Source organism: Brassica rapa, chromosome A02 (assembly GCF_000309985.2).
Source record: "Brassica rapa cultivar Chiifu-401-42 chromosome A02, CAAS_Brap_v3.01, whole genome shotgun sequence".
In the NCBI taxonomy this organism is placed as follows: domain Eukaryota; kingdom Viridiplantae; phylum Streptophyta; class Magnoliopsida; order Brassicales; family Brassicaceae; genus Brassica; species Brassica rapa.
Window position 1 is genome coordinate 16,603,440 of NC_024796.2, and position 24,380 is coordinate 16,627,819.

At 36.1% G+C, this 24,380-nt stretch overlaps 7 protein-coding genes across 11 annotated transcripts; 4 read left to right on the forward strand and 3 right to left on the reverse strand.

Annotated features, from left to right (window-relative positions):
* Positions 1 to 3: 3 nt before the first annotated feature.
* On the forward strand, positions 4 to 1,572 carry LOC103868195 (protein LIFEGUARD 3). Its single transcript, XM_033283838.1, has 4 exons — positions 4 to 271; positions 357 to 470; positions 536 to 693; positions 912 to 1,572. Exons 1-4 carry the CDS (start codon positions 4 to 6, stop codon positions 1,116 to 1,118), a joined length of 747 nt encoding a protein of 248 aa, XP_033139729.1. The 3' UTR covers positions 1,119 to 1,572.
* Positions 1,354 to 6,762, reverse strand: LOC108872053. The gene is made up of 3 exons (XM_033283839.1): positions 3,098 to 6,762; positions 1,709 to 3,016; positions 1,354 to 1,624 (listed from the first exon to the last, which is right to left on the reverse strand). The coding sequence occupies exon 2, from the start codon at positions 2,983 to 2,985 to the stop codon at positions 2,515 to 2,517; it is 471 nt and encodes a 156-aa protein (XP_033139730.1). The 5' UTR covers positions 2,986 to 3,016; positions 3,098 to 6,762; the 3' UTR covers positions 1,354 to 1,624; positions 1,709 to 2,514.
* A 596-nt stretch (positions 6,763 to 7,358) lies between these two features.
* On the reverse strand, positions 7,359 to 8,762 carry LOC103868194 (dormancy-associated protein homolog 3). Of its 2 annotated transcripts, none has more exons than XM_009146299.3 (3): positions 8,529 to 8,762; positions 8,218 to 8,376; positions 7,359 to 7,804 (listed from the first exon to the last, which is right to left on the reverse strand). In XM_009146299.3, exons 1-3 carry the CDS (start codon positions 8,641 to 8,643, stop codon positions 7,695 to 7,697), a joined length of 384 nt encoding a protein of 127 aa, XP_009144547.1. In that variant the 5' UTR covers positions 8,644 to 8,762; the 3' UTR covers positions 7,359 to 7,694. The 2 variants fall into 2 exon arrangements, with proteins under 2 accessions (XP_009144547.1, XP_033139731.1); XM_033283840.1 differs by having other exon boundaries at positions 7,359 to 7,815.
* Positions 8,763 to 8,952: 190 nt separating this feature from the next.
* Positions 8,953 to 10,329, forward strand: LOC103868192. The gene is made up of 3 exons (XM_009146296.3): positions 8,953 to 9,468; positions 9,788 to 9,929; positions 10,099 to 10,329. The coding sequence occupies exons 1-3, from the start codon at positions 9,197 to 9,199 to the stop codon at positions 10,183 to 10,185; spliced, it is 501 nt and encodes a 166-aa protein (XP_009144544.1). The 5' UTR covers positions 8,953 to 9,196; the 3' UTR covers positions 10,186 to 10,329.
* LOC103868193 (B3 domain-containing protein At4g34400) lies at positions 10,320 to 13,877 on the reverse strand. Of its 3 annotated transcripts, XM_009146297.3 has the most exons (8): positions 12,526 to 13,877; positions 11,887 to 12,262; positions 11,673 to 11,816; positions 11,479 to 11,601; positions 11,222 to 11,389; positions 11,035 to 11,127; positions 10,864 to 10,955; positions 10,320 to 10,764 (listed from the first exon to the last, which is right to left on the reverse strand). In XM_009146297.3, the coding sequence occupies exons 1-8, from the start codon at positions 12,592 to 12,594 to the stop codon at positions 10,504 to 10,506; spliced, it is 1,326 nt and encodes a 441-aa protein (XP_009144545.1). In that variant the 5' UTR covers positions 12,595 to 13,877; the 3' UTR covers positions 10,320 to 10,503. The 3 variants fall into 3 exon arrangements, with proteins under 3 accessions (XP_009144545.1, XP_033139726.1, XP_033139725.1); XM_033283835.1 differs by having other exon boundaries at positions 11,035 to 11,118; positions 11,887 to 13,877; XM_033283834.1 differs by having other exon boundaries at positions 11,887 to 13,875.
* Positions 13,878 to 15,464: 1,587 nt separating this feature from the next.
* Positions 15,465 to 16,793, forward strand: LOC103868191 (COMPASS-like H3K4 histone methylase component WDR5B). The gene is made up of 2 exons (XM_009146294.3): positions 15,465 to 16,211; positions 16,304 to 16,793. Exons 1-2 carry the CDS (start codon positions 15,525 to 15,527, stop codon positions 16,595 to 16,597), a joined length of 981 nt encoding a protein of 326 aa, XP_009144542.1. The 5' UTR covers positions 15,465 to 15,524; the 3' UTR covers positions 16,598 to 16,793.
* Positions 16,794 to 20,574: 3,781 nt separating this feature from the next.
* LOC103868190 (pentatricopeptide repeat-containing protein At4g02820, mitochondrial) lies at positions 20,575 to 22,688 on the forward strand. 2 transcript variants are annotated; one of them, XM_009146292.3, is made up of 2 exons: positions 20,575 to 20,903; positions 20,972 to 22,688. In XM_009146292.3, the coding sequence occupies exons 1-2, from the start codon at positions 20,625 to 20,627 to the stop codon at positions 22,235 to 22,237; spliced, it is 1,545 nt and encodes a 514-aa protein (XP_009144540.1). In that variant the 5' UTR covers positions 20,575 to 20,624; the 3' UTR covers positions 22,238 to 22,688. The 2 variants fall into 2 exon arrangements, with proteins under 2 accessions (XP_009144540.1, XP_033141461.1); XM_033285570.1 differs by having other exon boundaries at positions 20,636 to 20,871.
* The last annotated feature ends 1,692 nt before the right edge of the window (positions 22,689 to 24,380 follow it).

Consider the following 24,380-nt stretch of genomic DNA (forward strand, 5'->3'; position numbering starts at 1 on the left):
ATAATGTATCAGTGGAACTTACCGTACCGGAAAGATGACTTGGAAGCTGGCGGTGGCTCAAGGTCGAGACCTTTATACCCAACCATGCATGAAACTCCGGAGCTCCGGTGGGGATTCATACGCAAGGTTTACTCTATAATCGCCTTTCAGCTTCTAGCCACCATCGCCGTCTCCGCCACCGTCGTCACCGTCCGTCCAATCGCTCTGTTTTTCGCCACCACAGGCGCAGGACTAGGTCTCTACATAGTCATCATCATCACCCCCTTCATAGGTAAACAAATATTACATTAATAAGACATCAAAAAAGTTTGGATTCATTTACACGCTTCTGTGTATTAATTGTTTTGTCGGTTTAGTGTTGTGCCCGTTGTACTATTACCACCAGAAACATCCTGTGAACTACTTACTCTTGGGGGTGTTCACTTTGGCTCTGGCTTTTGTCGTTGGACTGACATGTGCCTTCACCAATGGTAAGATGGCTTTGATTCTGTTTCTATTGTGTATGTTTGAAGTCTTGTTCTGTGTGTTGGAACAGGGAAAGTGATTCTTGAGTCAGCAATCCTGACGACAGTTGTGGTGCTTTCCCTCACCGTCTACACCTTCTGGGCTGCTAAGAGAGGATATGACTTCAACTTCCTTGGACCATTCTTGTTTGGTGCTCTCATCGTGCTCGTTGTCTTTGCCATGATACAAGTAACGCCACTTGTTCCAAACTCGCATTAGAGTTTTAGGCTTAGCTAGTGAAATGTAGTAGCGTTTTCAGCTACAAGTAAGAAACTTGCACCTCACGCATTAGCCTATTGAATGTCGTACCATTCTTTTTAGGCTAACAAGTTAGAAACTTGAGAGAATGGAAGTTTTAACCTATGAAATGTGGTAGCCTAACTGTGTTTTTGATTAATGTCGTGCAGGTTTTTTTCCCGTTAGGGAGGACATCGGTGATGATTTATGGTTTCTTGGCATCGGTAATATTCTGCGGGTACATAGTCTATGATACAGACAATCTGATCAAACGTTACACATATGATGAGTATATTTGGGCAGCGGTTTCTCTCTACCTGGACATCATCAATCTCTTCTTGTCTCTTCTTACTATATTTAGAGCTTTACAGAGATAGACGATTGTGAGAATGTGGTAGCTAGTTAAAAATGTTCTTCATCTCTCGAAACTGTTATAATAATAAGGAACGTGTGGATTTTTGAATATATTTTGGTTACTGTTCCCACGTTCATGTGATTGTAGAGAGGACACAGAAAACAGAAAATAGATTCTCTGAGAGTGAACCAAATATTTCTACAACTTCTCTCGTGTTTACTTCTATGTTCAGATCATTAACCATATAAAATCTCCAGTTTATCGACAATCTTTGATAATAATACTTATAGGGAACAAGGGATACAGCTCCTTCACCATTAAAACTCAGTACCAGATACCAAAATGCCTACAACACTACCACAAACTTTACACAAAGACAAGGAGAAACATATGTGTTTTTGGAAAGCAGAGGTCCAAACACTGAGACACCTAACCAATACAAGAAAACCAAAAGATAGTAGAGACAAAGGAACTATGATCAAAAGCATCAACAACAGAGCAGAGCGGAGCAGCAGCTTCTATAAGCCCCTGTTACAAAGTCATGACACTTGTATAAAGTCTACACATTCAGATTCATGAGATGGGAGAGTTAAGAGAGCTGCAAAAATTTACCTGGTGAGAGCAGATTAGGCAGGATCACGAAACTCCAAGGAAACTTTTAAAGTAGTCTAGGTAAGACCGGTATCAAGAAGAACCTGAGGAATGTCTTTTGTCTTCAGAAGAAGTATCGCCAGAAACATTTGGATGAATATTTACCAGTAGACTAGAGACAGTTCAAGAGGGTTGGTCACAAGAAAGAGCTTCCCATGCCCTTCTTCCTTTTACAAAAAAAAATCAGGAAAGGGTTGAAGAGGAAGACCACTAAACACAAGTAGCAAGGATTTAAGGCTGGACATAAACGAAAGAAAAGAAGACTCAAAAGGATGAAAAGAAAAGATATGAACAAGGAGGGAGACAAAGCAGGAAGGGTAAGATTAAGACCATTGCAACTTGGAAGAATAGAGACAGGAACCTAATTGCTAACTAACCCACTTAAGAAAAGAAGCCAAGACTCTAAAAGAGAAACCTATAGAAAGGGAAAAGAGGAAATGCCCCATGAACTTAGCATTCACCAACCCAGGGTATATATGTTAGATAGAGACTGGTGAATTTCTAGCTAGCCATCCTAAATGCTAAACCAAGAATCCGCTTCCTGAGTGTTTCTACTCACTATAGCAATCTGCTCCACCAAGGATAGGATAGGATAGGAGATCCAGTAACAACTGACCAACTCTGCTGTGAAGACTTGACTGCTTCCACGTTGTTCCTTTACCACCACCATCAGACGCTAGTACACAAAATCAAACCAGCTACTTATTTATGTATTGCAGAAAACTAAAACTAACCCCTGTTGCCCCACCTAAAGACTCGTGATATTCTCATTCATGGTCAAGGTTGAGCATGCGACGCAGTGTCACAGTGGCAGAGACAGTAGTGTGAAAAGGGTTATCAGCAGATGAGGTTGGAGAAACAGGCGCAGACTTGGCAGCTTGGGGAGGTGGGAAGCTCAAAGAAACGGTACTCTTTTGCCTGAGAGAGAACTTAGGAATGGGGAGAGAAGTAGGTGGAGGAGAGTTGGAGTAAGTAGGACCTGCCCAAAGCTCAGAGTAAGAAAGGCTTCTCCTTTTCTCAACAAACTCACAACGGATCTGAGAGCCTCTACCGCAAGGAGCCTGAGGAAGAGGTCCTTTGGTTAAAGAGGTTCTCTTTGGCCTTGGAAGCAAACCCACTCCATATCCATAATGGAATGTTCTGCAATTGATTTGCCTGAAAGTTTTCGATCTAAAACCATCACTATGTCGTCCAACAGTTTTCTTCCCATGTTCTGCAGCTAAGATTAGCGTTTCCATTTTCAATCACAGGATCAGCTCGTCTCTAAAGCTGAAAGCAAACAGTTTATACAAAGTAAGCTCGTCATCATCACATCCTAAAAAGGTAACAGATTCTATTAGAGAAATTCACCTGGAGTAAGAAAAGGCTATTGATCGATTTCTTCTCGTTAGAAGAAGATACAGAGATGATTGCTTCTTTACTAGTGGATCAATGATCTCCGTTTGGAAGAAAATCTGTTAGGGTTTTTAAGCAGCCTTCATGGATACGAAGAGCCTACGGATCAGAGAAATGAGGTTAGAGAGAGAGAGAGCAGAGGAACAGAGCACTTCCTTTTTAAGTGGCACAGTCATTCCGCTCATGTTATATTACATTAATACCCTTCCATTTACACTAATCTCTCTGCCTTACTTATTTACAAACACATATCCTTGAAACTTGAAAGCCACTTTAGTCCATTTTCACAATTGCAGTATTAATTTTATGTTAGTTCTGCAGGTGAATAAGTTTCTTAGTTTAATAAGACAACAATAATGCTTTCATATTAATTTGAACCCGCTAACATCGCTTTCTCGTCCATAGTTAACCAAAGATCAGTTTATGTTTTCGTGAGTTATTTTCATCTAGGATCACTTTATGAGTTTATATTACATTTGAAGACCGTTTCAGCTACTAGGGTAGTTTTTCAGTGTGGAATGATCATTCTGTCCTGGACACCAATCTTTTTTTCTTTCTTTTTTGTTACAATTTCAATTCTCTATTCTTTCTCCCAACGAAGAAAAAATTAACTCTTTACTCATTAAAATCACTTAAATCAGAGGAACTTCTGCCTAGTCTACTTCCATTGTCTGGAAATTAAGAATTCTCAGCCTCATATTTACCACAATCTCAAGTGGTTAGCTTCGATTTGATAATGAATCCCATGAATTCAGATGAAACCCTAATCTCCTAAAAATTGGGAGAAATCATTTTCGGTGGTGAAGATTGACTAGTGCTTGTCGGAGATACCATAACCTCACCGTAAATCACCACTCAGCCGGAATACGGAGTACTAGATCGAGGCTTCTCTCTTCCATCGTATCTAAGAGGAAAAGTGATATGAAGAAATAGGTGAACTTTTTGTCATTTTGAATGTTGATCCCAAAATTTCTGTAATTTCAGTGGATTTAGATCTGGTAATTTTTGTTTTTTGACCCATTGGTTTGTGATTTTAGTCAGGAGTTGTAACTAAAATAAAAAAGAAAATAGAGAATGAACATATGTTTTATTGTACGTCTTATTTACTGCTCTAGATTGGAAGAATGATATCAAAATTTGATTCAATACGATACATGATTACATATTTAAAACATAACTCATGTTTCATGTTCTAGATTTCAAGGTTTACATGGTGTACACGTAGTGTGATCTTGTGTACATGTGGATAGAATTTCGAAGATGTGCATGTGGATTACATGTGTACATAGCAATTATGGGGTTGATACTTACTATGTCTTTGTTTTTTTCAGTGATGAAGATGAGAAGAAGATGAATAGAAAAAAAAAAGATGAGAGAGGAGAAGAGAAAGCAAAAAGGAAACGGAGTCTCAAAGTGATTTAACAAATGGAACCTACTCATTCTGGTTAGGGTAATTTAGGAATTTTGTAACCTGAAAAGACACCACAACCATAAAGTATGTTATTTTTTTTTTTTTTTTTTTTTTGCAGCAAACGGCTATTCTATTACTCAAACTTGAGGTGGTCTGGGTAACCAGACTGGAATAGAACAACCAATAAAACATATAGATCTATGAAAAGAACGTGCATTCCTAGCTAACGAATCTGCAGTCTCATTTTGCGTCCTTGGTAGATAGATGATCTTGAAGTCCGAAAAACATAAACGGATGGTTTGAATGATTTCCAGCTCAGTTGAGAAGTTGGGCCACAGTTGTGGTTTTTGTATCATTGCAATCAGGTATTTGCAGTCCGTCCCAAATCTCTGACAGGTCGAATGTTGTATTATGCTCTCCATTGCCCATCTTAGCGCTTCTAGCTCTGAGTGTAAAGGTGTTTCGCGCCGTGTTAAGTTCCTGGATCCCATAAGTTGAATTTTTCTGGTGCTATCCTTCCTGACCCATCCCATTCCACTAAACTGAGCTGTGGAGGTCCACGAACCATCCACCATACAGATATCACCCAAGCTTAAGGCCTGTGTTTCTTCTTCAGGTTGTCCCTGTAGAGGAGCAGATATAATTTCCTTCGCATTGTGTCAAGCTTGGCACTCACTCTCTGCATACCTTACTAATTCCAATGGGTCTCTATCTATGCCTCTGAAAACTTATCATTCCTGGCTTTCCAGATGTACCAAATTATCCAAGGATAAGGATCCCTATCATCTTCCGGCTTCATTATGTTATTCTTCCTTCAGAACAGATAATCCATGTTAGCGTAAACACTTGATACATGAAAGATTTGAGAGCTCGATGGTGTAGATGATAATGTCCATGCTTGTAAGGCTGGTGGGCATTCAAAGATCGCATGAGTAACAGTTTCCTCTGGCTCTCCACATCTCGGGCAGTAGTTATCACATCGCATGTTACGACGTATCAGATTCCTTGTTACCGCTACTTGTCCAGAGATTAATTGCCATATAAGGTGGCAAATTTTTTGTGGCGCATTCACTGTCCAAGCAAAGGCTTGGAGTTTAGTTATACTGGGATGTATAAATTCTAAAGCCTCCTCCGTTCTCATCACATTTGTAGCAACCCAATATCCAGACTTAACCGTATACTGACCATTTTTGGTATAGCTCCAACAAAAAGTATCCCGTCGGTGAGTATGACTTATGGCCATGCTTCGAATCATTGGAATGTCTTCTTGATCCACATATTGTTCCAGCAAACCTACATCCCAATTCTTTGACTCAAAATCAATAAGACTACTGACAGTCATTTTGGGGTTTACAACTGGGACTCTTGCTCGAGCTGGCCTTGCTGGCATTGAAGGAATCCAAGGTTCCTCCCACACATTAATTTCATATCCTGAATGCACCTTGCTCCTAATACCCAAAAGTAGTAGCTTCATCGCCGCTATAATACTCGTCCAAATATACGATGGTGTATCCACAGCGCCAGTTCGCAAAGGCGAACTTAGACGGTAATACTTCCACCGAAGAACTTTCGCCACTAATGAATCTGGAAATTGAACAAGCCGCCAGAGCTGTTTAGCCAGAAGAGCTAGATTGAATTCATGGATCAAACGAAAACCAATTCCTCCCTCCTCTCTAGGCGCACACATTTTCTCCCATTTTGCCCAGTGAATTCCTCTCTTTGGCGGATTCGAACTCCATCAGAACTGTGCAATGGCACTTGCTAGGTTTTCACATATTTCCAAGGGAAGTAGGAAACTGGACATGACATAAGTCGGAAGAGCTAGCAATATAGATTTGATGAGGACTTCTTTTCCTCCTTTTGACAGCCATCTACCAGTCCAACCATTCACTCTGTGTAGTAACTTTTCTTTTAAGAAAGCAAATAGCTTACACTTCGATCCACTAATATCCTCTGGGATTCCTAAGTAGGAATCCATTCCTCCTTCATTCTGAATATCAAGTGTATCTTTGATCTGCTGTCGATCGTTCGCTGGAATCCTTTTACCAAAGAGTAAAGAGGATTTATCGAAATTGATGCATTGACCTGATGCTTTCCCGTATGTCCTGACTACTTTCATAACTTCTTCACATTCACGGGGCTCCACCTTACAAAAGAAAAGACTATCATCAGCAAAGAAAAGGTGAGATACCGAGGGGCTAGCGTGTATGTTACAGAAGAAAAGGCTATCATCATAAAGTATGTTAGAGTGTTAAAAGAGAAGTGAAAAGTATGTTACAATGTAATTTTTTCAAAAATCAAATCACATCAATTTTAGATTGAATACATCCCCTCCCCCCTAATCTCATATGAGTATATGTAAACCCTATTTCTTTAAATCACATGTTGGGCCACAACATGTCGACCTATTAGTTTATTAGAACTCATTGTAGAGGAAGGGACTCAGATGGTCGTACTGAACTGCGGTCACTTCTCTATAACCTCCCTCTAGAACTACTGAAACACTATGTGCATCATATATCGCATCTTTGCAACCCTCTCTCTAACCTTATTGAACACTATATGCATCATATATGAGGCCTTGCAAGCTTCCTAACTAAACCCATTTATCCATCTTTTTCTTTTTAACTTTTAGATAAGAGGTCATTTATTAATTCAGGATAAGTTTAGAAACGCTTTTGTAGTCATTGTCAAATCAATTTAGTTTCTAATATATACTTCACTATGTTTACAAAATGAAAATGGCCCATGTGATGTCCAAAAAGCAGAAAGCAGAGCGAAGGATGTAGTGGATGGATCACTAGATAAAAAAAAAGAACGAATGTTATAAGAATCTCTCTACATAACTTCATTATCATTGCAGCAAAACTGTACAGACGCGTAGAAGCATTACGAAAACGAGATGACATATAAATACAAAAAGAGAAGATACACGTAATCACATACACGCAAACAAACTCAATACACTGATTGATACACACATAAACAAAAGAGAACCTCTATGTCCTACCAAAGGAAGAAACACGAACTCTGCATGGAAGGACCACTTGATGTGTCAAAACGAAAGCGTCTCGGGGGCTACTCTGTTCTTTCTTCTTCTCTCTCTCTCTCTTTAGAGATTTGGGGTTAGGAGATTAGAGATCACACGCCGTAAGTAGGAGGAGATTTCCTTGGTCCATTCTCTGATCCTGCTGCCTTATCGAACGCGTCCGATGCCGACCTTCTCCTAAACCGAAAGGGTTCCTTTCCTCCTGCGTTTGCTCCGTTAACATCCCAAAGGATTCACTTTTCGTTAGTAACTTCTCATACATCACTCAAAACCATACATATATATCTTTTAAAACTATACATCATAAAGACTTTAAGGGGATATATGAACAGCCATAAAACAATACGTTAGGTATGTGACAAAACGGCGTACCTAATTCAACCATTATTATGCAAATCAAACGACAATAATATCAAAGATAGCCAAACAAAGAGACCACTATGCAGACAACACTTACATGTCATCCTATCAATGTTTAATAACAAATTGACGAAACTACCCCTAAACAAATTAAGTTAGGGTACTGTACTAGTAACTGTATCACCTACCAACTGACTTTTTTTTTGTCATCCCTACCAAAATGGAAGCAAAGCGGGGTAAAAGTTAAGAACTCACCAGAGAAAGGACTGGGGGATACCGGTGTAGTTGAACCGGCCGGCGACACCGGAGCGGAACCGCTTTGGTAACCTGGTGGTTTTATTATCATGATGCTTCGTGTTACTTTCACTGCCTCTTCCGGTGAATCTCCGCCGTACGACCTCACGTCCGATTGATCTAAATCACGGCCAAATAATCCGAACAAGGAAAAAAACAAACAAACATGAGATGGACGATCATGCCGTGCAATATTATCGGTTTTGATGTTACTTTTCTTTTATCATTTTAATGATCTAATTTTAGTTTCTGTTTGATCAGCGATGGCGTACCATTGGCGGAGCTTGGCCGGAAACTGAAAGTATGGTGTTTCTGAAGCTTGCCAAGGCCGTTCTCTGGCAGAGGACCAGCGACGGTATCATCCCAAAGATGATCTAGTAAGCCCATGGCATCAACTCTAATAGTTTCAAGATCGTAAAGTTAAATAGTTAATTATTCCACAAATGTTGTAGAGAGTGATCGATATTATTGACGAAGGTGTTGATGATTTTAAAGACGATCGGGGAGATCTAAACCGTTGATCTTAGTTTTACGTGTCGCTCGGATCCTAGCTCACGTAAGGTGGATAAGGGCGATTGAAGTAGGACCATAATCGATAAGATCCAGATATTTAGATCGGAGGGTCAGAAATCCATCATCTCACGTGCCGCATCTCTCGCTTCCATTTTATTTACGATAGGACCCTTACCTTTATCTAGTTCGAGATCGAAGACCCCCTCGATTTCAATTTATTTACATAACCATCCGCGTCCTTAGCCGCCAGCAATGTCTTCGACCTTGACTAGCAGCAGGGCTTTTATTATTTGGGTCATAATAAAAAATAAAGCCCATAAAAAGCCCAAATTAAATTATCGAACGTTGTTTCGATACTCATTACAAAACAGCCCCAAATGTTTTGAATAGAGCCAATTGAGTCCTCTGATCCTTTTATCTTCTTCAAATGGGGAGTCTCTTCATCTCCACCGTGCCTCTGTTGCCGTTCCGGATTCAGACGCAGACCCGACTTGCTGTAATCAGTACGCGAGCGAATACCCGATCATTCAATCACAAGCCGACAAGGATTTGCACGAAAGTTAGAGGTTTGGGAGGAAATGGAAGAGGGCAGAATGATTCGAGGTTCGTTGATGAAAATGGCGGAGTTGAGGACATGGAAGGTTACTTGGATCATCTCTCACTTGAATACGACTCCGTATGGGACACAAAGCCATCCTGGTATGTCTCAGTTACAGTTCTCTCATCTTCAGACAACAAAGCTTAGTTTCTTGTCATCGAAATAATTACTGGTCTGAACTCAAATTACGGGGTTCTAGCATCTTCAGACAAAGCTGGTTTCAAAGTCGTTGACTTTCGGACAAATATTGGTCTGAACTCAATTACAAATCCTAACATATTCAGACAACAAAGCTGGTTTCTTCTCGTCGAACAAATATTGGTCTGAATAAGTCAGTTATGAGTTTACTAATATGTGTATGTTTGGTTCTTTCGCTCTCTAGTAGATGATCAGACAGATGTTACTATATGTTTTTTTCAGGTGTCAGCCATGGACGATAGTGGTGACGGGTTTATCAATAGTGGCATGTAGCTGGGTGATTTTACATTCGGTTTTAGTTTCATCGCTTGCCGTTGCTTTAATTGCCGCTTGGTGGTACATTTTCCTTTACAGCTACCCAAAGGTATGCTTTTTCTTATTCATCACAGGGCAATGAATCCGAGTTACACTACTACTACTACTACTTGTTATAACATCTTTGGACAATGCTGGTTCGGTTCTTTTGAACAAATCTTTGGACTTGCGTCTGAGGGGTTTATGTTCTGTCTGGTTGTTGAATTTGGGTATTTCAGTCTTACTCAGAAATGATTGCTGAAAGAAGGGCAAGAGTAGCTGATGGCTTTGAAGACATTTACGGCAAAAACAAGAAGACTCTGTAGACAAATCCCCTCTCCTTATGTTTGAATTACCACATTCGTTTGCTTGTCGCTTAAACCATGTATCTATCGGTTCATCTTAGTTTCAATTCACATATATGTTTGGATAACAAAGCTCTTGAATTTTGAAGATCTTATCAAACCAAACAGCATAAGTTTATAATACTGAAGTGAAAACTAAACAGAGAAGCGAGTGAAAGTTGATTCCGAGGTCTTGTAGATGATGGAAACGAAACTCAACTCAACTCATTACATAAGCTGAGAGTCTAATTTGATTTACTAGAAACCATAAAAGATGAGTAGTATAAGTAACCTTTCTTCTCAAACTGACACCAAATGTTTCCCACGGATGATGTGGATCTTAACTGCGTAAACCAAATCTTTGTTACGCAAGAGCTCGCACACGACGCGGTCTTGTTTCTTCAGTTTGTTCCTATCGCAGATCTTTACCCATTTTTTGATGCACACACGTTGGTCCTTCCACTTGGCTGTTTTGGCCTCTAGTTTCCCCTTTGGGTCCAAGTAGTAAATGTAGTCTTTAAACCTTAGGCAGTAGTCTTTCACCAGCTGTGCATGAACCAACTTTGGTGTTGAGAAAGCAAAACAAAACAAACGTCAAGTTGTTGTTATTATATAACAATAATAATAGCATTGAAAGAGAGAGAATCTATAGGTCTTTACCAGCTCGTATTTCCTGTTCTTCACGCCTGTCTCAAAATGTATATTCGTTGGATCATCCAGATACACCTCCGGGTTTTCGATTATGGCCTTTACTGTAAAGGAGAAAACATGTCTCAGTATTATTAGGGTTTATTATAAGCATCCATCACACAGATTAGTAAGCTAATTTACCTTTCTCCCTTGTCTTTGGGACTCGTTCCACAGCACAAGAAGTATCCCCAACTTCAGACACATCTTTTATCACTTTGGACTTTCCTTGAGAACCTCAATAAGACGAAATAAAAATAAAAATAAAAATAAACAAGCGTTACACAAAATTATCAAAGTGGTGGGTGAATGTATGTATATATTTTTGTACCTTTCGTCACTACTTTTCGTTTGACATGAGTGGCTGTGTCTTCATCACTATCTGGAGCATAAGAACTGTCACTGCTGGTGGAGTCCTCTTCCAAATCCAAATCCAAGCGACCAAACTCTTCAGCATAATCACTGTCAGAACTCTCCACAACTTCCTTTTTCTTCTTTCCTGGAAGATAGATTCTCAATGTCTATACATAATAAACACAACAACTCAAGCCATGTACAAAAAAGAAAAAAAAAGAAGATGAGCTAAACCTTTGTTCTTGGGTATCTTGGATTCAGAACCAGTGTCTGTCTCTTTGACTTCACTGTTTAGAGAATGATCACTGTCCTCTTTGCCATCAGATTCCTCCTTAATCACTTCCTCTTTCGACTTCCCTGTTCAAGAGAACATTTTGTTAGTCTTATATCACATCTAACGAACTAGTGAATGAAGAAAAAAGCTAAACCTTTGGTCTTGCTTCTCAAGATTGTATTGGCCATTTCGAATTCAGAAGAAGTGCCTGTGTCTGTGTCTTTGCTGTTGCTGAGAGAGTAAACACTGTCTTCTTCTTCTTCTTCTTCTTCATCATCAGCTTCCACTTTTGCCTTTCCTGGAAGAAAAAAAACAACAAGTCTATATAAGCAAAACCACATAAAAAGACGTCTGAAGAAGGAGGTAACCTTTGTCATTGCTTCTCTGAACTGTATTGGCGCTCTCAGACTCAGCATTAGTATCTTCTGTGTCATCGCTGCTTAGAGCACAGATACTGTCTTCTCCTTCTTCTTCTTCAGCCATTGCTCTAGCCTGTTTACATCCATCAAGGCCATAGATGCTGACCTCGAAGATGTTGTCTCCGTTATAGACAAAGGTCATAAAGTCTCCATCGACGAGAGCATTATCCTTAACGAATTTGGGCCACCCTTGTTCCAAGTACACTTCCTCTTCCTCTTGCTTCAGCCTCATGGCTACCTTCCAAAGGCATCCACCAGTGCCCTGGAGAATCACCGTCTTGGGCAGATGTCGTGGAAGTTCATCGTAGTAGGAGATGGGGATAAGCTGCAGCCAACAATAAAAATGTATGTTAACTTGAAGGCCAAGACTCGTGAGACAAAAAAACCACAAATTCGAGTTATCAACATATTCTTGTGTAAAACAACTATATTCAAACTGATTTTTCGTGTAAAGGTAGAGACTCCACATTCAATCTCAAGGAAAAAAAAAAACAACTTTCTACAACACAAACTATTCTATCCTATCAAAGAGAGGTGAAACAGAAGAGCAAGAGGCTTTCGCAATTAGCTAGAAAGTATGTTAGTTACCATAGAGTCTGAGCTAAAATGGGAGATGAAAACTTTGAAGAAACGAGGAAGACTATCAGTGGAAGCCATTGCAAGAGGAACTCTGTCTGAGGGAATGAGAGACAGAGAGTGACAAGGAGAAGACAGGATTTCTTGAGGGTAAAATAGATAGGGGACAGAGAGAGAATGAGAAGAGAAGAGACAAATTTCAAAAGGAACGGAACTCTTTCTTTGGGTCAAAAGAAAAGTACTTCTTTCTATCTCTTCTCGTCATTGATTCGTTGTTATAACTGAAACGTACATCAACCTCTGCGACCCGATGAAAGGACTGTTCAGCCTTGTGTTTGACTCTTGACTTAAGAGTACTCAAAGAAAGGACAGTGTCACACAGATTTGGCTCTAAAACCGGTGAAAGTCTCGTCTCATTTTGTGTAACGTAAACATCAGCCAACCCGGTTTAGTAAATTAGTAGGATGCAAAAGCAAGAACAATTCGGTTTCACCACCATCCGGTCTCACTCAAGATCTTATACCTAACCGAACTGTCAATTTCAAAAAAAAAAAAAGTTATCCTATTTAAATTTAAACTAAACCGAACTCTATTAAAATTGACATTAATCTGAATTTATTTATATATAAAGAAAAAAGAACATTTAATTAGATTTCTGAACATAAATAAATAGTCTCCAAAACCGGAGAACCCAAAATTTACAACTGATTAAATATGTTAAGGGACCCTCCTTTACTTTAGTTAACCGAAATTAACGAGAGGAAAGAAGAGGATAAGAAAAGTAATTCAACAATAATGCAGAAATAAGAACAATTGGGTTTCTATATCTTTAACCAAACCCAAACCGTCAATTTCAAAAAAGAAAAGTGAACATTGACGAATATGAAACTAAAATAGAGAAATTTGACATTAATCTGAATTCATAATTTAAAATAGAGAAATTCCATGTGATAACAGTTTTTGTCACAAAAATAGTCATCAATGATCAAAATAAGTTTTACTAAAAAATTTTACTTTAGGGTTAACTAATCTAGACTTATGATTTAGAGTTATGGGATTGATTTTAGAGATAGGGTTTCAAATTTTTTTAAAAAAAAAGAAAAAAAAACTATTTTAGTTATTTTTTAAAATTATTTTTATGACAAAAACATAAAAATGACTATCTGAAAGAATTGTCTTAAGAATACAACTAATAATTAGATTAATGAACAAGGTTGACAAAAAAAGATAGATAAAAGTTGCAAAAGGGAAATTTATAAAAAGAAAAAGACTAGGATAACACAAAACCAAGTTTTTGTTCTCAAACTAGCACTCAATGTTCAAAGTCACAAAAATAAGTTTTATTAAAGAGGTAAATATACACTTATACCCCTTGAGTTAATTAATTCAAATCTTAGAGTTTAGAGTTAAGGGGTGGGGTTTTAGAATTAAGGTTTAAAATTTTATAAAATAAAAAATAAATACTAAAAAATTAAAAATAAAAATTAAAAAAAAACAGTTTCAAAACGTATTTTTGAATTATAAAAAGAAAATTTGAAAAAAAATAAAAAACAATTTCGAAAAAAAAGTTTCAAAAAAAATTAGAAAAGATTTTGAATCTGAAAACATATAATCTGAAACTATAAATTTTTTTTTCATTTTTTATTTTATTTTATTTTATTTGTTTTTATTTATTTTTGTTTGTTTATTTAATTTTAAACCAATGGTATTAAGGATATTTTACGCTGTAATGAATATCATTTTTGTGACTTTCTTCTTCTAGTGCCATTTTTGAGACAAAAACTCAAAAGACAATTGCCCATTTATAAAAGCCAAATTTTGGTCGGTTTTAATTCGGTAAACCCGGAAGCAATATAATAATAATCGATACCACTGAATAGGGGTGGATATTTTACCCGATATCCGAAGCGGCACCCGAACCCTATCCGAAAAATCCGAACCGAAATCCGAACCGAAGTAGCAAAATACCCGAACGAGTATTGAATAAGGAGAGATTGGATACCCGAACCCCGAACGGATAATATCCGAACCCGAATGGATATCCGAAGATAACCGAACATATGTATGATTAACCTTATATTTCTAGTTTACATCTCTCATTTTATATAAAATATTTATATTGATACTACACATACTTTAAGTTCATATGATATACATACAATTACGGAAAAAATGATTTGCTACTCACTTAAAATGCATGTCAAGTTTTTTATTTAAAAAATTAACAAAAAGTTACATCCAAAATTTAAAAAAAATAATTAAATTAATGTATTTTTAGTTTTAAAATGTTATGTCCAAATCTATTAACCATTAAATCTATTAAAAAAAAATAGTTAACTGAAAGTTATATTTTTAAATACAAGAAACTTGAAAAATGAAAATTTTAGGAGGTGTTATTGGTTTATATATTTTGATTGATTTAGAAATTCATATAGTATTTATAAATCCAAGTAAAATATACAAATCCAGAGGTTTTCCCTCGGATTTGAGTCTTTGTATTTTTAACAGAAAAATCCAAGCAAATTCATTCAAATCCATTATAAAATCAAATATATTAGTAAATCCGTGCGATTGAATAACACTTGATTTTATATAGAATTTATGAATCATTAAACCATTAACACATGATTTTAATACATATTTGAAAATCATAGAACCAATAACACTAGATTTAGTTCGGATTTTCAAATCTATAAAAATACAACAACCAATAATCCCTACTTAGTTTTTTTTTTCAAAATCTAAATATCCGAACCCGATCCGAAATAACCGAATCCGAACTAAAAATAATCGAATCCGACCCGAAGTACAGAAATACCCGAACAGATTCTACACCTCTATACCGAAATATCCGAAAATCCGAAATATCCGATACCCCGAACGCCCATCCTTACCACCTAACCAAGAGGGAAGAAGAGGGTAAAAATGTAATTGAAGAAAGAGAATATGTATAGACGGAGAATTTGGTTAATGAATTTTGTCCACAAAAAAAGATAGATCGATCGAGGGCGATGCCAAGCGGTGGAAACGGAGTCGGTAACGGCGCAGGCACAAGCGGAGGTAGTCAGACGTTCAAGCCTTACCGTCACCTGAAAACCCTAGAAGGGCACACGGCGGCGATCTCGTGCGTGAAATACTCCAACGACGGAAACCTTCTGGCCTCCGCCTCCCTGGACAAGAGCATGATCCTATGGTCGGCAACGAACTACTCCCTGATCCATCGATACGAAGGACACTCGAGTGGTGTCTCGGATCTAGCATGGTCCTCCGATTCGCACTACACGTGCTCGGCCTCGGACGACTGCACGCTTCGGATCTGGGACGCACGGGCTCCCTACGAGTGTCTCAAGGTGCTGAGAGGCCACACCAACTTCGTCTTCTGCGTTAACTTCAACCCTCCCTCGAATCTGATCGTGTCCGGTTCGTTCGATGAGACGATTCGGATCTGGGAGGTGAAGACGGGCAGGTGCGTGCGCGTCATTAAGGAGGCTCACTCGATGCCTATTACGAGCGTGCATTTCAATCGCGACGGGTCCTTGATTGTGTCGGGGAGTCACGATGGGTCCTGTAAGATATGGGATGCCAAGGAAGGGACTTGCTTGAAGACTTTGATTGATGACAAGTCTCCTGCTGTTTCTTTCGCCAAGTTCTCCCCTAATGGCAAGTTCATCCTCGTTGCCACTCTTGATAGTACTCTCGTAACTCTCCCTCCCTCCCTCCTCCTTCCATTCAAACTTTACTAATCTTCTTTCATTAATTATTACTCTCTCTCTCTTTTCCTGGACCACAGAAGCTCTCTAACTATGCTTCTGGCAAGTTTATAAAGGTATACACAGGACATACCAACAAAGTGTTCTGCATCACATCCGCCTTTTCTGTGACCAACGGCAAGTACATTGTCAGCGGATCTGAAGACAACTGTGTCTATCTCTGGGATCTTCAGCATAAAACTATACTGCAGAGACTACAAGGCCACACTGACGCTGTCATCTCTGTCACTTGCCATCCTCTTCACAACCAGATTGCTTCTTCCGCTAATCATTTAGATAGAACCATCAGGATTTGGAAACAGGAGGATGCTTAGAACAACATACCAACAATGTAATTTGCCTTGTCAGATTTGATTATACACCTTCAGGTGTGAGTGATTGCAATGTAAAATCTGCTGCATGGTGGTCATGAAACCATACTATCACATGTTATTAATATCCACACTTTCTATCTTATTTATCAAACTTACAATGTACTGAATCAATATCAAGTCCCCTGCGATTAGTGAATTCATAAACTCTATAATTTCTCTCTCGGATTCAACATTCAACAGTAAGGAAGGCAGCACCAAGAATGAGTTGTACAACTTGTTACGCTCAATCCTTTACCTTCTCTACAGAGCAGTCTCCAGCTGACTGTCTTTGCAAGTATGCCCCATCACAAGTTTCCTTCATGAGAAACTTTTGCTAATAGAGACCAATGTGACATATAATTTCATTTCTACTATTAGACCAAACCAAAAACTAACCACAAAAAAAACTTCCATAGATTCTGGATGTGCTAGACAGTTCCGTATAAGTTTACGAAAGCCTTGTAAAACATTTCCAATATTATTATTTTTGGTTTTGTCAAGCACATGCACTACCAAATGAAGACATAAAGATATATGACAATAAAACTTATGGAGCCATACCCTAACAATAAATTGGGCCATTGCATCATCTAGGTTTAAAGTTTTAACTTTTAACCTTAGACAAGTTAAGTTGGGTTGGGACAGTTGGTCACAAAGGCTTTGATGGCAGAGTCCCTTGTATATTAATTGAGAAGTGTTACAACATTTTTTTTTGTATCCATGTGTCATCACTAAAATGATTCTAAAAATCTTTAGAGAAATATGCTGGTCTATTTAAATATATAATAAAGTTTTTATTAAACTAACTATAAATTTATTATTATTTTTTTCATTATTTCCTTAAATAAAAATTTACGGAATTTCCTAATGTAACTAAAGTATATATATATATATCAATTAATTATTTTGAATGGTAAAGATCCGATAAAAATTAGTGTATCTTCTATCATATTTGTCTAATTTAAAATTATTAAAATAAATTAAACAACCACATTAGCCATATAATAAAAATTTCAATTTTTCTGTATATGTTATATTTTGATTTTTTTAAAACGACTATAAATTATTAAAACTGTTAAAAGTATCACATTCAAATTTTGTGATCCATGATTTAATTTTTTTATAATAAAAAGATACAAATGATTACAAAATCATATAAGCAGAAAGTCTCATTTAATAAGTATTAAGATTAAGATATATATATATATATATATATCATTTTAAATTTAAATAGATACCATATAAAAAAACATAAATATTTCAATTTTCAAATTTACTTTCAACAACTTTTTTGAACAAATATTGACAACTTATTTTTTTTTAAATTTAAAAATTACTAAACTATTATTTGCTGAATAATATTATTTGCAAATTTTGTGATTTGTGGGATCATTCCCGCCGGATGTGCTAATCATTACATGCCATCTTTAAAAGCCGGTTCCATTGTGAAAGTCTATCATTTTGAGGTTGTTATGCGCTCAAGCATGTACAAGATAACTGATCATCCATTCCTCATTCGTTTCATCCCACCAACCATTTTTGATGAAATCATCACGGGTGCTCCTGAGATCAATCTACAGTCATGATTAGACTGTTCGACAACTTTCAAGTGATTGCAAACACAAACCTAGAATTCCCAAGTATATTATCATATTGCAGTTGGGTTTATATTATGTTTCGATATCATAACTGATATTTAAACTCGCAAATGTGGTTGGAAAATCTGTTATGTCCAGGGCTCTGACCTCACCAAAGACACAACTCGAGTCGTTATCCGTCTCCTCAATGACCCGTAAGAAACACCAACACACAATTTCCTTCATATTACCGTCTATATTGTGCTAACATCAATGATCAAAAATATTTCCTACCCATGATATGTGGTCGTCTATTTATCTCTCTTACTTATCAAATTAATTTCACACAAACATTTATTCTACAGCTTAAAAGAAACCACAACAACCAAACAATCAAAACACCAAAAACTAGAATCTCCAAAAAAGACGAATCATTAATGATCACATTTTTTTGTGTCTAATCTTACAAATAAACTTCAAAACAAATATATCAAACCAATCACCTCAATTAAAACTCAGCGACACATACATCGAATCAGCTAAACAAATACAAACTACACGGCTAGCTATTTAACAATTTACAAACTTACTTTCGCAAATGCTTACGAAGAAGACGAAGACGACAACCAAGATCACTGAAATCATCTAAACAAAATAGCAGAATCAGTTACGAACTCTGATAAATACAACTAACAACGATTTTTGTTTACATATTACCCATCAAATAAAAGAGAAACAAACACATGCACACCAAGAGATATAAGAGACAATCCTGACAGACACAAAGGCGGTAAGAACATCTCCACCTGATCACTCCCCTTGTCTTATGAAAATAGCTTACATGCCCAATGTTAACATGCCAATGCTATAGTCTTCTTATGAGAAATACATAAATTTATTTAAAACCCATTAAGGCACAAATACTCAGAACTGTCACTCATTTTATAGTTATTTCTACAATTCTTCATTTTAAATGTCCGGTAAAAGCAACAATTTAAAAACAAAACATATAACAAACATAAAAAGGATAATAAAAATTCTTACTTAATACACACAACTTACACAACTAAAGTAGAAAAAAAATATCCAGAAACAAAAAGTACTATCAACAACCTTAATATAATTTATGTACTCTCAATAGTATAAGAAACAAATTAAAAAGACAAACAAACAATAAGTTTCAGTAACACATCAAACAACACCACGAACTATATCAATCACATTACTAACCCAGTTTAGTCATTCATAACTGGAGAACAATACCTACACAGTTCATCATCACAACTCTAACCCTATAACAATAAAAAAAACTTGAAAAACGATGATCAACCCAAAACGCAAAATTCACAACTACAATAACCCTAGCAAATATTGAGATAAAACAAAAACTCTCTTCATAACTTCGCGTTTGCGCGGAGGCAATGCCCCTAGTAAATTTAACATTTCATCTAAAAAAATATGAAAGTGGTACTATGAATGTGGCATTTATGACAATTTTCCAACCTTTTTGGGCTGATGTCAAATTAATATTATTTAAAATGTAATTGAGCTTAGAGCATCTCCAACGTAAAATCCTATTTTTTGCTCTGGAATTGAGTAAAAGTGAAAATAAAGTAAAATTGTTCTAACCTTACTCTATTTTCTGCTCCATAATAGAGTGGTGAACAAAAAAAAAATAGATTATTCCATGGAGTGAATTTCATTATAGAATAAAATATGAAGTTGGGTTGTTTCATATTTACTTTTAATCAGAGAAAAAAATAGGGCAATTGTCAATAATAGCACCTTTTGAAGTTTATGTCTCAAAAAGAGCACTAGAAGGAGAAAGTCACAAAAATGACATTCATTAAAGGGTAAAATGTCCCTAATATCCTTGATTTAAATTAAATAAACAAAAAAAAATAAATAAAAAATAAATAAATAAAAAAAATAAAATTTTTTTATAGTTTCAGATTATATGTTTTCAGATTCGAAATTTTTATAATTTAAAAAAAAAATTTGAATTTTTTTTATTTTTTTTTCAAATTTTCTTTTTATAGTTTAAAAATAATTTTTGAAACAATTTTATAAATTTTTATTTTTTATTTTAGTATTTATTTTTTAAAAAATTTTAAACCCTAATTCCAAAACCTCACCCTCTTAACTCTAAACCCTAAGGTTTGGATTAATTAACCCAAGAGGTATAAGTGTATATTTACCTCTTTAATGAAACCTATTTTTGTGACTTTGAGCCTTAAGTGCTACTTTGGGAACAAAAACTTGGTTTGGTGCTATCTTAGTCTTTTTCTCAAAAAAATAGGGTGGGGGTGCTTAACATTGGGCTAATAAAAAACAAAACATTATATTATAGGCCCGATAATAATTGGTATTTACATACACATTAACCTAATAAAAAAACTTGGACTGAAAACATGAATCTAAGCATATTTCTCCGCCGTACCCGGGCAACCGTAGCGTCCCTTTGCCGCGTTTTCTCGGCCGCAACGGCGGAGACGACGGAGAGTGGAGCTCTGGTAGGAGGAGGGAGAGACACTCTAGGAGGGAGGCTATTAAGGCTTACGTATACCAAACGCAGCGCGGTGGTTAGTATACGGAAATGGAAAGAAGAAGGGCATACGGTTGGCAAGTACGAGCTTAATCGGATCGTTAGGGAGCTTCGTAAGATTAAGCGATACAAACACGCTCTTGAGGTTGAGTTTCGTTTACTCCGATTACTAAGTGGATTGATGATAAAAGTGTTCTTCTTCTTCTTGTGTAGATATGTGAGTGGATGGTTGTGCAGGAAGATATAAAGCTGCAACCTGGTGATTATGCTGTACATTTGGATTTGATTTCTAAGATCCGTGGCTTGAACAGCGCTGAGAAGTTCTTCCAAGACATGCCAGATCAAATGCGAGACCATGCTGCTTGCACATCTCTTCTCCATACCTATGTCAAGAACAAGCTCTCTGATAAAGCCGAAGCCTTGTTTGAGAGGATGGCCGAATGTGGTTTCTTGAAGTCTTCTTGTCTGCCTTACAATCACATGTTGTCCATGTACATCTCCAATGGGCAGTTTGAGAAAGTCCCCGAGATTATTAAGGAGCTCAAGAGCAAGACTTCGCCTGACATTGTTACCTATAATCTCTGGATGACTGCTTTTGCCTCCCGGAATGATGTGGAAGCCGCCGAGAAAGTTTATCTTAAGGTAAAGAAGGAAGCAAACTTGAGTCCTGACTGGGTGACTTACAGCGTCCTCACCAATCTCTATGCTAAGACGGGTAATCTCGATAAGGCTAAACTTGCTTTGAAGGAGATGGAGAAGTTAGTCTCTAAGAGACACAGGGTTGCTTATGCATCTCTCATTAGTCTGCACGGGAACTTGGGGGACAAAGATGGAGTTGACTCTACCTGGAAGATGATTAAGTCATCTTTCAACAAGATGAATGATGCAGAGTATCTCAGCATGATATCTTCACTGCTCAAGCTTGGAGACTTCGAGCAAGCCAAAGGTTTGTACGATGAGTGGGAGTCTGTTTCTGGGACAAGAGATGCTAGAATCCCCAATCTAATCCTTGCGGAGTACATGAACAGAGCGGAGGAGACTCACCTGGGAGACAAGTTTTACGAACGAATGGTGGAGAAAGGGATAAACCCTAGCTATTCTACATTCGAGATTCTCACATGGGGGTATCTCAAGCGTAAAGACATGGACAAAGTGTTGGATTGTTTCGGGAAAGCCATTGATGCTGTGAAGAAATGGACTGTGAATGTAAGGTTGCTTAAAGCGGTGTGCAAGGAACTCGAGGAACAAGGACATGTTAAAGGAGCAGAGAAGCTTATGGCTATTCTCCAAAAGGTTGGTCATGTGAACACTCAGCTCTACAATTCTTTGTTGCGTACCTACGCGAAAGCCGGTGAAATGGCACTCATAGTTGAAGAGAGGATGGCAAAGGACAACGTAGAGATGGATGAAGAGACTAAGGAGCTTATAAGACTAACTAGTCTAATGCGTGTGACTGAATTCTCGACCACCATTTCTTGAGCCTCAAAGCTGCAGAGTTAGTATCGGTTGGAAAACTTAACTCGTTTTGGAGTGCAGAGTCAGTATCGGTTGGAAAACTGAACTCGTTTTGGAGTGAATCCTGGAAGCTTTTTGCTATATTTAGAGAGGAGATATGATGAATCAGTAATTTGCTCGGACAGTTAGAGCTGATGGAGAGTGATGTGTCCAAGGCTGCAAAGGATTGCTCTTTTTTTGTCAAAAATTTTATATTGCTAGAACTTTTTGTTTGGTGCCAATTTTTATTTGTTGGTTTCTTTTCTCTATAGTTAGTTCTCTATAGGGTGATGATGTCAAATGATCTTTGAGAGGTTGACTAACTGAAAAAAACCTACTTCGACTCTTCTTGTTGGGTGGTTATGACTTTGTGTAAGCTTCAAAGACTTGTGTCCAGAGTGGATTTGTTCGCTTAGTCTACTATTTTAAAGTTTAACCATTAACCAATATATTTTGGTATATCGATTAAGCAAGTAGGTGTCTAAATTTTCATCAAAAGTGTTAATAGAAAATTATAGCTTTTTATGCTGGTTGGCAAACTACATTTGGTTAATTGTTCGAATCTTATTCTTTATTTTATTTTAAATTTGAATTACATGGTTGGTTGTAATTGTAAAACTATAATTGGCAGGCTTAAGAATTTGTGGAAATATAAGTTAAACTAGATTAAGATCCGCACTCTTGCGCGGAATGAATATCTAGTATACAATTTTTCAAATATACTATTATTTATTTTGCATTTTTATGAATTATAAAATAAATAAATAATAAATATATATTGAATAATTGAGAGGTAAGTAACAATTACAAATATAATTAAATTGACACGAATACATAAATCAAAATAAATACTATTTCTATTTAACAACTATATTTACCTATTTACTATGCTATATAGTTAAATTTAAATGAAATTAACATACACATATAGTATACTTTTTAATATGGTTTTCTTTTAAATAAAATATCATACTCATATGATTTTATGATCATTTTTATTTTTATAACAAAAAAAATTAAACTGCTGAAAACAAAAATTTCAATGTGAGCTTTTAATAATTTTAGTAATATTTATAATCATATTTAAAAATACAGTGCATATTGTAATATTAAAATATCAAGTTCTGTTCAATGCAAATTTAAGAACTAAAATATCTATTTTTTATGGCATATAATTTGATTTAAATAGTATTAAAATTTATATACTTTTAATATGAATATCTAATAAAAGAGAATTTCTATTCATATAATTTATGATCATTTGTATCTTGTTACATCAAAAAATTAAACCATTGATCACAATTTTTTAATGTAAGACGTTTATCAATTTTAGTAATTTAAAATCAATTTTAGTAATTTAAAATCTTTTTTAAAAATTCAAAATATAACATATACGAAAATATAAGTTTTAAAAATAATGATAAAAGTTTTTAAAAAATCTTTATTATTCAATATCATTAATTGCAATATATATTTTGATTATATTAGATAATTTTGTAATTTTTATTTAAGGAAATAATGAAAATCCTTTTTACATCAATAATTAATTTATGATTAGTTTTATAAAAAATATAGTATATGTTTAGACGGACCAGCTTAATTTTCTAGTGATTCAAAAATCATTTTAATGATGACACGTGTCATAGATAAAAAAATTGCAATATTTTTCCTTTAATATATAAGGGATTAAAATTATGGTTGGTATTTAAATACGAAAACTTGTAGGTTTAGTAGTTTGCTTATTGAATATCATATGCATCCAAGTTTTTGGGTTTTGATCTTTTATACAAATTTACGGTTTCTCAGTTGAATTACGTTATAGTAAAAAATTAAAACCCCATAAACACATTATAAAATTATAATTTGAAGTTTAGGTAACGCCCTGCTTTACTTGTAGAAGTTATGGTCATTTTGAGGAACGACTTAAAGCATAGCATTAAACTAAACAACGTAATTAAATATTAGAGGATGCGTTTACCCAATACAACTCAACCCACTCCCTCGACATGATCTCCTTAATCTTTCATTAGAAACCATAAAAATATTCTAATTTTATTTATTTTGCCAACAACTATAATATTTTAATTTGTCAACAGAATATCTATACTATACTAAAAGGGGATATAAG

Bases quoted from the DNA above. Each gene is read 5' to 3' on its own strand.
- LOC103868191 (XM_009146294.3), top strand. From the start codon at position 15,525: ATGCCAAGCGGTGGAAACGGAGTCGGTAACGGCGCAGGCACAAGCGGA. The intron at 16,212-16,303 runs GTAACTCTCCCT...CCTGGACCACAG, and splicing joins CCACTCTTGATAGTACTCTC to AAGCTCTCTAACTATGCTTC.
- LOC103868195 (XM_033283838.1), top strand. From the start codon at position 4: ATGTATCAGTGGAACTTACCGTACCGGAAAGATGACTTGGAAGCTGGC. The intron at 471-535 runs GTAAGATGGCTT...GTGTTGGAACAG, and splicing joins GACATGTGCCTTCACCAATG to GGAAAGTGATTCTTGAGTCA. The intron at 694-911 runs GTAACGCCACTT...AATGTCGTGCAG, and splicing joins TTGTCTTTGCCATGATACAA to GTTTTTTTCCCGTTAGGGAG.
- LOC103868190 (XM_009146292.3), top strand. From the start codon at position 20,625: ATGAATCTAAGCATATTTCTCCGCCGTACCCGGGCAACCGTAGCGTCC. The intron at 20,904-20,971 runs GTTGAGTTTCGT...CTTCTTGTGTAG, and splicing joins GATACAAACACGCTCTTGAG to ATATGTGAGTGGATGGTTGT.
- LOC103868194 (XM_033283840.1), bottom strand. From the start codon at position 8,643: ATGGGCTTACTAGATCATCTTTGGGATGATACCGTCGCTGGTCCTCTG. The intron at 8,377-8,528 runs GTACGCCATCGC...GCCGTGATTTAG, and splicing joins CCGGCCAAGCTCCGCCAATG to ATCAATCGGACGTGAGGTCG. The intron at 7,816-8,217 runs GTGAGTTCTTAA...GGATGTTAACGG, and splicing joins ATCCCCCAGTCCTTTCTCTG to AGCAAACGCAGGAGGAAAGG.
- LOC103868193 (XM_033283834.1), bottom strand. From the start codon at position 12,406: ATGTGGAGTCTCTACCTTTACACGAAAAATCAGTTTGAATATAGTTGT. The intron at 11,602-11,672 runs GTTTAGCTTTTT...TCTCTTGAACAG, and splicing joins CTTGAGAAGCAAGACCAAAG to GGAAGTCGAAAGAGGAAGTG. The intron at 11,390-11,478 runs GTTTAGCTCATC...TCTATCTTCCAG, and splicing joins CAAGATACCCAAGAACAAAG to GAAAGAAGAAAAAGGAAGTT.
- LOC103868192 (XM_009146296.3), top strand. From the start codon at position 9,197: ATGGGGAGTCTCTTCATCTCCACCGTGCCTCTGTTGCCGTTCCGGATT. The intron at 9,469-9,787 runs GTATGTCTCAGT...TGTTTTTTTCAG, and splicing joins TGGGACACAAAGCCATCCTG to GTGTCAGCCATGGACGATAG. The intron at 9,930-10,098 runs GTATGCTTTTTC...TGGGTATTTCAG, and splicing joins TCCTTTACAGCTACCCAAAG to TCTTACTCAGAAATGATTGC.
- LOC108872053 (XM_033283839.1), bottom strand. From the start codon at position 2,985: ATGGAAACGCTAATCTTAGCTGCAGAACATGGGAAGAAAACTGTTGGA.